General features: G+C 43.1%; 1 protein-coding gene and 1 long non-coding RNA gene across 7 annotated transcripts in view; one reads left to right on the forward strand and one right to left on the reverse strand.

Moving 5' to 3' along the window:
- On the reverse strand, positions 1-10656 carry LOC106585002 (uncharacterized). 2 transcript variants are annotated; one of them, XR_001323879.2, is made up of 5 exons: positions 10310-10648; positions 5188-5786; positions 2021-2145; positions 1630-1845; positions 3-1462 (listed from the first exon to the last, which is right to left on the reverse strand). It is a non-coding gene; the product is annotated as an uncharacterized lncRNA (long non-coding RNA). The 2 variants fall into 2 exon arrangements; XR_001323878.2 differs by having other exon boundaries at positions 1-1462; positions 1630-2145; positions 10310-10656.
- Positions 5532-14482, forward strand: part of LOC106585001 (two pore channel protein 1) — a 24147-nt gene continuing 15196 nt past the window's right edge. The window contains exons 1-2 of one of the 5 annotated variants that reach the window (XM_014170723.2): positions 5532-5820; positions 13062-13198. In XM_014170723.2, the coding sequence (XP_014026198.1) occupies positions 5727-5820; positions 13062-13198 (231 nt within the window). In that variant the 5' untranslated portion in view covers positions 5532-5726. Of the gene's footprint in view, positions 5821-10839; positions 12726-13061; positions 13199-14482 lie in introns of those variants that run through there. The other 4 variants (XM_014170722.2, XM_014170721.2, XM_014170725.2 and 1 more) reach the window with 4 other exon arrangements.

Below are 14482 nucleotides of genomic sequence, written 5' to 3' on the forward strand. Positions count from 1 at the left end.
CTGCAGGCATACATATACCCGTAGTATATACTCTGTCTATGCACACTAGGTAAGACCTGGGTGGACCATCCCCTGTATTTTGGTTAGTGCGCAAGGTGGTGCTAGTTAGGTAAGTAGTGGGTAGTTAAGGTAGGAGAGGGGGCTTTGACATTTACTTGCTTTGGTTCCGTTCAGCCCCTTTTCCCCAAATTTACCGTGTGACGGAATAAATTCCTAGTAAACGGTAAATTCTCTGCCTTTTGTCATCCTTACTCGCACCTACAGTCCCATACCTCTTTCACTCCACGGGAAGTTGAGTTGTAGCAGGGTGTTGCGTTTCCTCTTCCTAGAGGCGTACGTAACAATATACCACGGTATGACAGAACATTACATTTTACTGCTCTAATTACGTTGGTAACCAGTTTATAATAGCAGTAAGGCACCCCGGGGGTTTGTGGTATATGGCCACTATACCACGGATAAAGGCTGTATCCAGGCACTCCGCGTTGCGTCATTCTTAAGAACAGCCCTTAGCCGTGGTATATTGGCCATATACCATACCCCCTTGTGCCTTATTACTTAATCATAGCAGTCAAGCAGGTTAAATCGACATCCATTGATGGAAAATGATCTGGTGAGTTTAAGGGCAAATTATCTTTTCTCTTGTAACTTATTCAAATTCCTTTATTATGTCATAGCTTACAATAATTATTTTGAGGAAACCCGAATTTTGCTTCTAACGGTCGTTACAAGTTACTATGATATTCCTTAATTGGCTCGATAACCTTATGGAAAAGGGGTTTATTGTATAGATATGGCAACTCCTCTCTTGCTGTGAAAAAAAAATGTGGGCTAGTTTTTAGGCCTTTTGGGTGGTTTTGAGTGGTCCTTAGGCTAGAAGTTTTAGCTTGACCTGGCACCCCTGCTTGCCGGTTTCCTGCTGTGTTTGCAAACACAAAGTCCTCAGATCTTCTCCATCTGGTGCAGAGTATCAGGTATGAAGGGAAGACCCAGATGCAGACCACGTCGAGTAAACAATAGTTTAATATTCCAACGGGCAGTCAATAGACAGGTCAAGGCAGGCAGGAGTCCGTAAACCAGAGGTAGGGCAACGGTACAGGGTGGCAGGCAGGCTCAGGGTAAGGCAGAGGTCGGTAATCCAGAGGGCTGCAAAGGTACAGGTCAGCAGAGGCTCAGGGTCAGGCAGAGTGGTCAGTCAGGCCGGCTCGGAGTCAGGACAGGCAAGGGTCAAAACCAGGAGGGCGAGAAAAGAGACTGGACAAAGCAGGCGCTGAGACACAAACCACTGGTTGACTTGGACAAACTGGCAACAGAAACAGAACACAGGTATAAATACACAAGGGATAATGGGGAAGATGGGCGACACCTGGAGGGGGGTGGAGACAATCACAAAGACAGGTGAAACAGATCAGGGTGTGATAGAGCTCTTCAACTTCCTGATCACCTCATTTTTCTTAGAGATCTGAGAGAGCAGAGGGTAGGGGGGTGGGGAGAGAGTAGAAGGGGGAGAGATGAGAGGGAAGAAAAAGGAGAAGTTTTGGATAACTGATCTAGAATTAGGTTAAATATTTCAAGGACTAAACTCTGGTGTAATAACAGTAGTATAATGATAACTGTATATATCGGCACCTTTGCATCTCTGTCTTCGATGGCGGCAGCGACTTCCATCTCCAGTGTTGCAACTAGCTCCATGTTGGTGTCATGGCGAAGCAACACCTGCATGTAGCGTGTTCTTTCACATTCCTCAGCCGGGCTGGTGATCAGTTTCTCTAACAATACCCCCTGCAACTCCAGCAGCCTCAATGGCAGCCCCTCACTAATCCTTTTTGGATTCAGGCTGTAAAACTGCAACATTTGGAATAAGTCAAAGGGTATGAATACTTACTGAAGGGACAAGGTTTTACAACACAGTTACTAAGAGGTGTGGGGGGGGGGGGGGTAAATAATGGTCATGATCATGTTATTTAGGCTCATTAGATAGTTGTATTACATGCCAAATAAAAAGGAAAATGCCACACACTGCTGCTTATGCTCCCAGGTGACTTTACTATAACAACGTTTCAACCCTTTGGTCTTCATCAGGCATCATCCCAGGTGTGGGTGAAAGGTTCTATAAATGGGGGTAGTACTCAGTGACATCACTTCCTGAAACAGGAGGTAAAAAAATAAAACATAGGTTCACAATATTAACATTAAATGTATATATGTATATACAGTTGAAGTCGGAAGTTTAAATACACTTAGGTTAGAAACATTAAAACTCGTTTTTCAACCACTCCACAAATTTCTTGTTAACAAACTATCGTTTTGGCAAGTCGGTTAGGACATCTACTTTGTGCATGACACAAGTAATTTTTCCAACAACTGTTTACAGACAGATTTTTTCATTTATAATTCACTGTATCACAATTCTAGTGGGCCAGAAGTTTACATACACAAAGATGACTGTGCCTTTAAACAGCTTGGAGAATTCCAGAAAATTATGTCATGGCTTTAGAAGCTTCTGATAGGCTAATTGACATCATTTGAGTCAATTGGAGGTGTACCTGTGGATGTATTTCAAGGCCTATCTTCAAACTCAGTGCCTCTTTTCTTGACATCATGGGAAAATCAAAAGAAATCAGCCAAGACCTCAGGAAAAAATTGTAGACCTCCAAGTCTGGTTCATCCTTGGGAGCAATTTACAAACGCCTGAAGGTACCATGTTCATCTGTACAAACAATAGTACTCAAGTATAAACACCATGGGAACAAGCAACTGTCATACCGCTCAGGAAGGAGATGCGTTCTGTCTCCTAGAGATGATGGTGCTACCAAATTAGTATTTGGTAGCATTGCCTTTAAATTGTTTAACTTGGGGCAAATGTTTTGGGTAGCCTTCCACAAGCTTCCCACAATAATTTGGGTGAATTTTGGCCCATTCCTCCTGACAGAGTTGGTGTAACTGAGTCAGGTTTGGAGGCCTCCTTGCACGCACACACTTTTTCAGTTCTGCCCACACATTTTCTATGGGATTGAGGTCAGGGCTTTGTGATGGCCACTCCAATACCTTGACTTTGTTGTCCTTAAGTCATTTTGCTACAACTTTGGAAGTATGCTTGTGGTCATTGTCCATTTGGAAGACCCATTTGCGACCAAGCTTTAACTTCCTGACTGATGTCTTGAGATTTTGCTTCAGTGCATGCACAATTTTCCTCCCTCATGATGCCATCTATTTTGTGAAGCGCACCAGTCCCTCCTGCAGCAAAGCACCCCTACAACATGATGCTGCCACCACCGTGCTTCACGGTTGGGATGGCGAACTTCGGCTTGCAAGCCTCCCCCTTTTTCCTCCAAACATAACGATGGTCATCATTGCCAAACAGTTCTATTTTTGTTTCATCAGACCACAGGACATTTCTCCAAAAAGTACAATCTTTGTCTCCATGTGTTGTTGCAAACCGTAGTCTGGCTTTTTTATGGTGGTTTTGGAGCAGTGGCTCTTCCTTGCTGAGCGGCCTTTCAGGTTATGTCAATATAGGACTCGCTTTACTGTGGATATAGATACTTTTGTACCTGTTATCTCCAGCATCTTCACAAGGTCCTTTGCTGTTGTTTTGGGATTGATTTGCACTTTTCGCACCAAAGTACGTTCATCTCTAGGAGACAGAACGCGTCTCCTTCCTGAGCAGTATGGCGGCTGCGTGGTCCCATGGTGTTTATACTTGCGTGTTTGTACAGATGAATGTGGTACCTTCAGGCGTTTGAACCAGACTTGTGGAGGTCTACAATCTTGGATGAATTCTTTAGATTTTCCCATGATGTCAAGCAAAGTGGTACTGAGTTTGAAGATAGGCCTTGAAATACATCCACAGGTACACCTCCAATTGACTGAAATTATGTCAATTAGTCTATAAAAAGCTTCTAAAGCCATGACATAGTTTTTGGGAATTCTCCAAGCTTTTTAAAGGCACAGTCAGCTTAGTGTATTTAAACTTCTGACCCACTGGAATTGTGATACAGGGAATTATAAGTGAAATAATCTGTCTGTAAACAGTTGTTGGAAAAATTACTTGTGTCATGCACAAAGTAGATGTCCTAACCGACTTGCCAAAACAATAGTTTGTTAACAAGAAATTTGTGGAGTGATTGAAAAACGTTTTAATAACTCCAACCTAAGTATATGTAAACTTCCGACTTCAACTGTGTGTGTGTGTGTATATATATATATATTCAATTAGGGTAATAAAAAATACATTATTATTAAAGTCAGGCTTATGGCAGCCAGTCTGATGGAGAAACTTTAGAATTTCAAGCCACAACTCTTATTTTGAAAAACAAGGACTGCTGGTCATCAGTGGCGTTGTACTAAAGTGAATGGTACAGCCTACTGTGCAAGTTATAGAGTACCACAGTATGAGTCATAACACCCATAAAACATAGCGGTCAAACACGGAAATAGTTCCAATCATTTTTCCACCATAAAATGTTCCCATAGAGGATTTTAGAAACACTTCAAATAAGGGCTGTGTTTCATGTAGGTTTACCCTGGCATGATGTTTTGATAACCGTGTAAATCTCTCAAGGACAAGGTGACTTTTATCAATATAATCGCCCCCAAAAATGAAACGCTGATTAGCTGCTAATGTAGCTATCATAAAGAACTACAAATGCCATTATGACAAGACTGTTGAATCGAGGTAAATGTAATAATCTCTGGATTAACTATCTAATGTTAGCTAAATTTAGTAATGAATACATTTGGTAAATGTATTTAAATTGACAATTCTTTGAACTGACTTGTGCAAGTTTTAAATTGACACAATACCTGTTAGCAAAGGTGTAACTATAGATGACATGCAGGCGCTTGCAGGGATTTGTAGTCTTACATGATGTCTACTTTGATGCTAATTAGCATTTTCGAATAGGAGAGCTGACTATATTGATAAAAGTCACCTTGTTCGAGAGAGATTTACATGGTTATCAAAACGTCCCGCCAGGGTAAGCCTTCACGAAACACAGCCCTTATTTTAAGTGTTTCTAAAATTCCCTATGAAAAAAATGAATAGGTGAAAAACGATTGGAACCATTTCCCTATTTGACCGCTAGGGTTTATGGGTATTATGACACCTCCACTGTGGGGCTCTATTTGGATGGAGATACCGTTATTTGAAAATTCTCATAATTATTTCGACTTTGGGATACAAACCTTAGTTGATGGTGGTACCAATAAAATGCTTATAAGTCATGGTTTACAAAACTCTTCACTTTACTCTTCTCAGTCTCCGCTAGCAAATATCTTTGTAGGCAGCTGATGCTGATGGACTGGACATCGATTAGTTAGAATAGCATAGTTTACTGGTCAATGACAGATGTCAACTCGGGATAAATCAAGGAGCAGTATCTAGCTCTAGTATCTAGCTCTATTTGACTAATAGACGACTGTTAATGAAGATAAGCTCGTTTATCGGGTGCTTTTCGAGCACTCTTAGTTTAGTGGAGTCACCTGGAAAGCTAGCTAGTTATCCAGGTAGGAAGAGATAGCTAACGTTATCTAGCTAGCAAGATGCGTCGTTATGCTAGCTGCAGATGATAGCTAGCTATGTCGTGTATGTTTTGACCATAGCATTAGCCAGTAGCTAAGGGCTAGTCTAGCTAGCAGGAATTATCAGCTAATAACGCTAGCTAGCTAGTTGGGGGGTACTACGTTGCTTTTTCCTGTGGATTTCATCTTGCCAGTCCGGGAGAATGGAGGGTACGGATGACGACGTGCCCCTCATCCTGACCTGGGATGATCCGACCAGCGGTCTGTTGAGCGAGGAGACAGAGAGGGGAGACGAGAGTAAGTTTTTGTTGACATCTACATTTTACTGCGTAGCTAGCTGACCCAGCTAGCAAACGTTAGATATCAAAGGTGGCTGCAGCCCGTGACAAATCTAATAGCATTTAGCACAGCATATTCATAATGGCTATCGTCATTTTTAGGATTTGTCTTTTGTAATCTGTTTTAACTTTTCTTGTCTCATAATAATGATCATTAGTTTACTTGCTAGGCGCTCAGCTTCAGTCTTCTAATTCTATTCTATTATTTCTAATGTTAAGCATAGATTGGGCAGCAGGTAGCCTAGTGATTTAGAGCGTTGGACTGGTAACCGAAAGGTTGCTAGATCGAATCCCCGAGCTGACAAGGTTCAAATCTGTCGTTCTGCCTCTGAACAAGGCAGTTAACCCACTGTTCCTAGGCCGTCAATGTAAATAAGAATTTGTTCTTAACTGACTTGCCTAGTTAAATAATTTTTTTAATCAGATTATATGGAACAACTATGAACTGTTCAGAGCCTTATTGTTTTGGTGACCTGTCCTGTTTGGGGGTTGTTGGTTGATGATCAAATCAAATTTGTATTAGTCACATGCGCCGAATACAACAGGTAGACCTTACAGTGAAATGCTTATTTACGAGCCCCTAACCAACAGTGCAGTTTAAAAGAAAAACGGATAAGAAATAAAAGTAACAAGTCAATAAAAACAGCAGTAAAATAACAATAGTGAGACTATATACAGGGTGGTACCAGTACAGAGTCATGTAGGTGGAGTTATTAAAGTGACTATGCATAGATGATGACAACAGAGAGTAGCAGCTGTGTAAAAGAGGAGGGGGGGGCAATGCAAATAGTCTGGGTAGCCATTTGATTAGATGTTCAGGAGTCTTATGGCTTGGGGGTAGAAGCTGTTTAGAAGCCTCTTGGACCTAGACTTGGCGCACCGGTACAGCTTGCCGTGTGGTAACAGAGAGAACAGTCTATGACTAGGGTGGCTGGAGTCTTTGGCAATTTTTAGGGCCTTCCTCTGACACCGCCTGGTATAGAGGTCCTGGATGGCAGGAAGCTTGGCCCCAGTGATGTACTGGGCCGTTCGCACTACCCTCTGTAGTGCCTTGTGGTTGGAGGCCGAGCAGTTGCCATACCAGGCAGTGATGCAACCCGTCAGGATGTCTTTATCACGGAATAAGATAAATGGTTGAGTTTGATGTCATTTGAAATCTTACAAACAGGGTTGTCAAACTAATAATATAATTTATTTTTATCTTTAACGTCTTTTATCTAAATGGGTAAACTCAATTTTTTTCGTGTTCATATATGTTGGAGTATAGATCCTATTTTACATAATCAAAGCTGTTTGTGTTGTGCCAACAATCGGTGAGGCACGGCATGCTATTGAATACAGGGTGGGTGGGTGTCTTGTTTTTGCTACTAAAGTTTTAACGTTCAAATGGTACCATAAAGATGGTTAGAGGTCCATACGTCAGAGAATGTTGGGAATATCCATTGTTTTAAATTGAATGGTGAATCTTCTATCGGAAACCTATTGAAATCCTAGTGTGTTTTGAGTTCACAAGTACTACAGTTGCCATGGCGCCCTAGTAGCAGCCTAAGCAGAGAGCTCCTGTAAATATGAACATATTTAATTATTTGTAAGTCTTTTTAATAGTGTGGTTTTTTTTATCAGCTGTTTTGTTTTTGACTGGCTGGTCAGCTCTTTTTGGCTTGGCTTATTATAATTTTTTCGAATGATGCACCTGGAGACAGCACTGTACCAGTTTTTTTTGTTTCACCTGGTTGCTGGTTCCTGATCTTTTGATAACATCAATTGAAGAGTCAAATGAAGCTTGAGAGGAATGGGAGATGCAGTGCTGAAGCAAAGGGGTTGTAATGAGGATGACTGGCTTGTACTCTGAACTGTGTGTGGTGAGCTTCCTGCCTCCCTTAGCTGCTGAGTCATCACCCAAGTGGGTGCCATGCATTGTGAAGGAAGAGAAGTCCAGTAGCTACACAACTCAGGCTGGTTCCCAGAGTAGCCCTCTACAAGATCAACACCAGACTCCATCTTCATCAACCATCTCCCTGAGCACCTTCCTCTGATCAAGCCATGAACTGTCCCTCCATCTTTGGAGGATGCATGCACTCAAAGACTTGGCATCAATTATTGGTTGACCTAACTATACAGTAGCTAGGCTACTCACGATGATGTATTGGTTGACATAACTATACAGTAGCTAGGCTACTCACGATTATGTATTGGTTGACATAACTATACAGTAGCTACACTACTCATGGTTATGTATTGGTTGACATAACTATACAGTAGCTACACTACTCATGATTATGTATTGGTTGACATAACTATACAGTAGCTACACTACTCATGATTATGTATTGGTTGACCTAACAATTTTTTTTATCTTTATTTAACTAGGCAAGTCAGTTAAGAACAAATTCTTATTTACAATGACAGCCTAGGAACAGTGGGTTAACTGCCTTGTTCAGAGGCAGAACAACAGATTTTTACCTTGTCAGCTCGGGGATTCGATCTAGCAACCTCAATCTAAATCCTCATCAATCTACAAACAATACCCCATAATGACAAAGCGAAAACAGGTTTTTAGAAATGTTTGCAAATGTATTAAAAATAAAAACAGAAACCTTATTTACGTAAGTATTCATATCCTTTGCTATGAGACTCGAAATTGAGCTCAAGTGCATCCTGTTTCCATTGATTATCCTTGATGTTTCTACAACTTGATTGGTGTCCACCTGTGGTAAATTCAATTGATTGGACCTGATTTGGAAAGGCACACACCTGTCTATATAAGGTCCCACAGTTGACAGTCCATGTCAGAGAAAGAATTGTCCGTAGAGCGCCGAGACAGGGTTGTGTCAAGGCATAGATCTAGGGAAGGGTACCAAAACATTTCTGAAGCATTGAAAGTCCCCAAGAACACAGTGGCCTCCATCATTTTTAATGGTAGTAGTTTGGAACCACCAAGATGGGAGAACCTTCCAGAAGGACAACCATCTTTGCAACACTCCACCAATCAGGCCTTTATGGTAGAGTGTCCAGATGGAAGCCACTCCTCAGTAAAAGGCACATGACAGCCCACTTGGAATTTGCCAAAAGGCACCTAAAGGACTCTCAGACCATGACAAACAAGATTTTCTGGTCTGATGAAACTAAGATTGAACTCTTTGGCCTGAATGCCAAGCGTCACATCTGTAGGAAACCTGGCACCATCCATCCCTACGGTGAAGCGTGGTGGCAGCATCATGCTGTGGGGCTGTTTTTCAGCGGCAGGGACTAGGAAACTAGTCAGGATTGAGGAAAAGATGAACGGACCAGAGTACAGAGAGATCCTTGATGAAAACCTGCTCCAGAGCACTCAGGACCTCAGACTGGGGTGAAGGTTCACCTTCCAACAGTACAATGACCCTAAGCACACAGCCAAGACAATGCAGGAGTTGCTTCGCGACAAGTCTCTAAATGTCCTCGAGTGGCCCAGCCAGAGCCTGGACTTGAACCCGATCGAACATCTCTGGAGCGACCTGAAAAATAGCTGTGCAGCGACGCTCCCCATCCAACCTGACCGATCCAACAAAATGTGGAAAAAGTCAAGGGGTCTGAATACTTTCCGAATGCACTGTATAGGTAATAGAATAGGCATTCCCATTCAAGTTGTCATTCGACGGTGGGTGGACCGATCGGCAATCTTTCTAGTAGTAAATGGAAGTTAAAATTTCAATTCATTTTCAATGGTATACCAGCTAAATTGCAGTGGTCTGAAGGGATGGCAGGTAGCCCAGCAGTTAAGAGCATCGGGCCAGTAACCGAAAGGTCGCTGGTTTGAATCCCCAAGCCGACTATGTGAAAAATCTGTCTGTGCCCTTGAGCAAGGCACTTAACCCTAATTGCTCCTGTAAGTTTCTCTGGATAAGAGCGTCTGCTAAATTACTCAAATGTAAATGGGATAGGTCCATTTTATGAATTCTGTTTCTATGATTGAATTGACACCCACCCTGTATTTAAGAATATGCTTTGTCTCAACTGATAAGGACACAACACAAACACCTCAGATGATCTAATGTGAAAATAAGAACAATCTGAGTTTACGTGTTTTTAGGTAATTGGAGTTAAAATGGCTATAAAATAAAAACATTTTGAAGAAATTATCAAAATGTTTGACAACCCTGTTTGTAAGCCTTCAAATGATATCAAACTCAACCATTTATCTTTTTCAGTGATGAAGACATGGATGTCTCATGGTAGGGCGGGGTATGCAAAATGGGTGTACTTTGAGCAAAATCTCTTTCTGACCACTATTACCATGGGCAAACATGTATGAAAGGATTCATTCATATATAAAGGTGTGCAGTCAGAAAGGGATTGAAATCATATGGAACGACCATGAACCAAAGAGTACAGAAGCAAATGCATCTACTTGAACAGCGACTGTAAATAATTTGAAGGTAAAATAACATAACCCCTTCTAGGACACTCACCAGAGAGGCAGCTCCTCTGCAAGCTGAGGTTAGGTTTTGGCTGACGGCAGTACGGTTCGAGGGTACGGTGGTTTGGGAGGTTCTGCTGATTGTCATCAGAGCAGATAAATGCAGCGCTGGCTTGCTCCTCTGTCGCTTTAAATTAGAAGAGAGAGGTGTCCCCCTGACCCAGAGATCGTGTTTGTGTGTCTCTCCACTTCAGTAATCCTGTAGCCTTTGTACCACACACACACACACACACACACACACACACACACACACACACACACACACCTGCAGACTGCCTCTCACATACACACTGGAAACTGCAGCATCAGCAGAGGCAGATACCTCTGTGTCTGCCCCCCACCCGCAGCGCACGCAGGGCAGTGTGTGTGTGTGTGTGTGTGTGTGTGTGTGTGTGTGTGTGTGTGTGTGTGTGTGTGTGTGTGTGTCTCTCTCTCTAGGGCCCCCCGGGCCTCTCTGGTTCTGTGTGTGTGTGTGTGTGTGTGTGAGAGCTCCTCTGGAAGTGGACAGGAAAAGGACTGGTGTTTTTCCAGGATATCTGGAGTGGGAGGAGGGCTGACTACCCTGAGGCCTGGGAGGAGAAGTTTGTTCCACAGGCAGTAGAGAGCAGGACACAGCAAAAGGAGGCCTGCTCTAAAACACACAGCCTTGAGCAGACCGTCACTCAGGCTCCGGCTCACGACAGGACATGATACAGCTGCTGGCTTTGTTCTTGTGATTTAGCCTAGTTGGAGAAGCCACTGTGGAGGAAAGAGAGGATTTCTGTAGTATTTTCCTCTTAGCCCAGAGGACTGACCAGGACTGCCCTGTGTGTGTTTGTATGGGCCTGTGGAGCCACAGGCAGGCACGGGGCCTGACCTCAGTGCGTTGTTGACGGGCGCTCTGAATGTTTTATTGTTCTGAAAAACAAACGAGTGGCTGGGACTTTACCCACAGACACAGTGCTATTAGGACAACAGCAGATACTAGGCCACTTCATTATCACCATGTAGCCAGAGGCCTGAGAGAACAGGAGCCTCACCAGGATTATTATCACTCAGCTGGAGTTTGATCTCTACACAGCAGCAGACTGAGCTCGGAACACGCTACTGTCACAGCACCTGAATAGGCTTCCGTGTGCAGGATCTGACTGGCTGACAGCTGGCTGGCATAATATCGATGACTCCTGCCTACTTGGCACTCAAATCCAGTGATCACAGATGTCTGTCTGTAATTCCTAAGGAGAGGAGAAGACATCTACTACACATCAACTAAGGATTTTACTGCTTGGTTTTATGAGGATTTTATTTTTAAATACGTTTTTAGATCTGTCTTTTTTTAGAGTCAATGGTTAGCTGGTTGTATATTATCTTTAGTAAGCATGACTTAAAGTTGGATTCAAATATGGGTTGGGTTGATTTTAAGGATTATTTATATCGTTGTGTCAGAGACTGAAGTCATATTATAAGTACTTAGGGTAAGTTTAAGATGGTAGTTTAGATTTTCCTCAGCCTGCTAAGGCTCCAGACAGCCAAACCAGACATCGCACGGATCTAATCAGGACCTTCTTCATTCTCAGTCTGGTGTCTCTCACCATCAGGAGGTGACCTCACTTCCTGTCTATAACTTGAAGGACACTCCTCAATCTAACATCAGTGAAGAGCGGCGTTGTCGATTATAAAAGTGATCCATGTGCACAGAGAGCAGAACTGAGCTCAAAGGTGAAACTGCACTGAGCGGAGAGAGGGAGGAGCCCAGAGAGGGAGAGAGGAAGGGAAAACGAGGTTAAGAGAAGCGAAAGAGGGTAAGAGAAGTTGTAACTCCAGAGAGTGTGACTGCATTCTGGACTCCCCAGTCTCCCAGGCTGAGGTAGGCTGCTGAGGTAGGCTGCTGACAGAGGCTGTGGGATCCTACCCTAGCCCTTTGACTGAAGAGAGACACTGGATGGTTCATCTGTCCACCAGCTGTCATCAGACGCTCGAGCAACATTTGTTTTTCATTGAATGGTTTGTTTGTTCCTGCGACAGAGGACATACCTGTCTCTAAGAACGCAGGGTACACCACCTGCTCTGTGTGTGTCTGGAACTCTGAGCTGTGGTGAACCTTTGTCTGGGGATCCCTGTGGGGGATCTGTTTTTACATTGTCTCTCTGACGTGTGTCCATGTGCAGTGGAATGTTAGCCCGTGCGTGTCCCTGGAGGCGCGAGGACGCTGGACCTGTGAACTGTGAATGACACACACTGCTTTAGCGGACCAAGTCCCCAAACACACACTCAAACTCCTGGACCACTGGTAGCTAGCAGAGCCATGGAGTGTTCGGCCGTGCAGACAGAGACTCCTGGTATCCATGACAACAGTGTAGAGTTGACCCTGGAGGAGAGTCCGGTCCTCATCTCCTCATTCTGCACCGAGCTACAGCTAGATAGCGTGGGTATGTGTGTGTGTGTGTGTGTGTGTCTGTGTGTGTGTGTGTGTGTGTGTGTGTGTGTGTGTGTGTGTGTGTGTGTGTGTGTGTGTGTGTGTGTGTGTGTGTGTGTGTGTGTGTGTGTGTGTGTGTGTGTGTGTGTGTGTGTGCTTGCGTGTAGGATATGTTGTGAACATGCAGGATACAGTGCTGTTGAAGCCGTCCCACCAGTTAGTCTACTCTAGTGTGTATTAGCTCCGTAATAGTATAGGAAATGACTAAATATATCTGTCAGGTTTTGGAGGCTCTTTAATTATTTTGTATTAACGAATGAATAATGTTGTGGTTGTTCCTTCTGTGTAGATGGAGGAGGGGGGTATGACATAGTGAATAACCAGGTGATACCAACACCGGGGCCACCACCAAACTACAGATCACACAATGCCTCACTTCAACAAAGCTGGGAGATTAACTACCAGGAAGCAGCCATCTATCTACAGGTACAAAATACAGACACACACACACACACACACACACACACACACACACACACACACACACACACACACAGCCATTTTGGCATGTTGGCTAGCTAGACTATATTACTGTCTACTTGGTATTTACTTTAAAAGTTAGATGGTAATGATTAGCTACATTATAATGTTAGGAGTTGTAAGCTGACTGTAAGAAAGCCTAGCTATGGTGGGACACATCAGCATCTTCTGACGGGTAGATCATGTGCGTTTGTGTGCTAAACCTTTTGTGTACTGTTGTGTCTATGACTACCATTAAATGTGAAGACCTATTTCATCAAATCAATTCTCTATGTGTAATTATTATTACGGGAGTAAACTAATCAGGTCTACCTAGGAAGTCGGGGCACCACGGGAAATTGTTTAGAGTCTCTATTTCCCAAATCGACTCTTCAGATATTTTCATATCTTATCAAAACAGTCGCTTATTAATTAATTATTATTACCTCATCAGTTCTCATTACTGAAGGTCGCAAACCTTTGGATATCTGCATGAACCCTAGCCTAAATGATGAATCAGTGATATATAAATTGGCCTAATTATTTATTTACTAACTAACTAAATAATTACAGAAATATATAACAAACAAACAGTAGATATTTGGGTTAGCGGACGAAGCCGATATGACAGCTTGGTAGACAAAGGGGTGGGGACTGAGAGAGCGGGAAAGACAAAATGGATTCTCCACACAGTTGATAATTATATTCATTGAAATGCTAATTCTTTGCACATGAACGGCCGCTCATTCGAGAATAATTGCAACGTATATATACACACCCGTATGTCGTTGTTGTCTTCTCTGTTGGAATCGCCGGTCCGTCTGCTGGAGAGTCAGTTCATCAGAGAGTCTCTGGTTAACTTCCCCAGAAGTCACAATGTCCTATGTGGTTGTAGCTTTCTCCGCGGCTCTGGATAGTGTCTGTTGTAATGGATACGTCAGGCCTACAGATGGTCGTTGCATAGTATAGATGCTTCCACGGTTGTCGGTATTCTCGTACTAGACTTACGTAATTTCCAGCTGCAGACTAGTAATTATACGTCTAGGATTTGCTCTTATTCTGTAGTGATTGATAGTCTCAGAGCTTAACCATTTCCAGCCATGTAGCCAAAACTACAGCTGTATGGTCTTCGTGGCCTATAGCATTAACCATTTCAACATGTAGCATCAGCTCCATATTTTCTGGTCGAATGTACATTTCGCAGGAGTGGGTTTAATAAACTTCTGAGAAAAGAGCAGTCCATGACGCTGA

This window comes from Salmo salar, chromosome ssa24, assembly GCF_905237065.1.
Source record: "Salmo salar chromosome ssa24, Ssal_v3.1, whole genome shotgun sequence".
Lineage (NCBI taxonomy): Eukaryota > Metazoa > Chordata > Actinopteri > Salmoniformes > Salmonidae > Salmo > Salmo salar.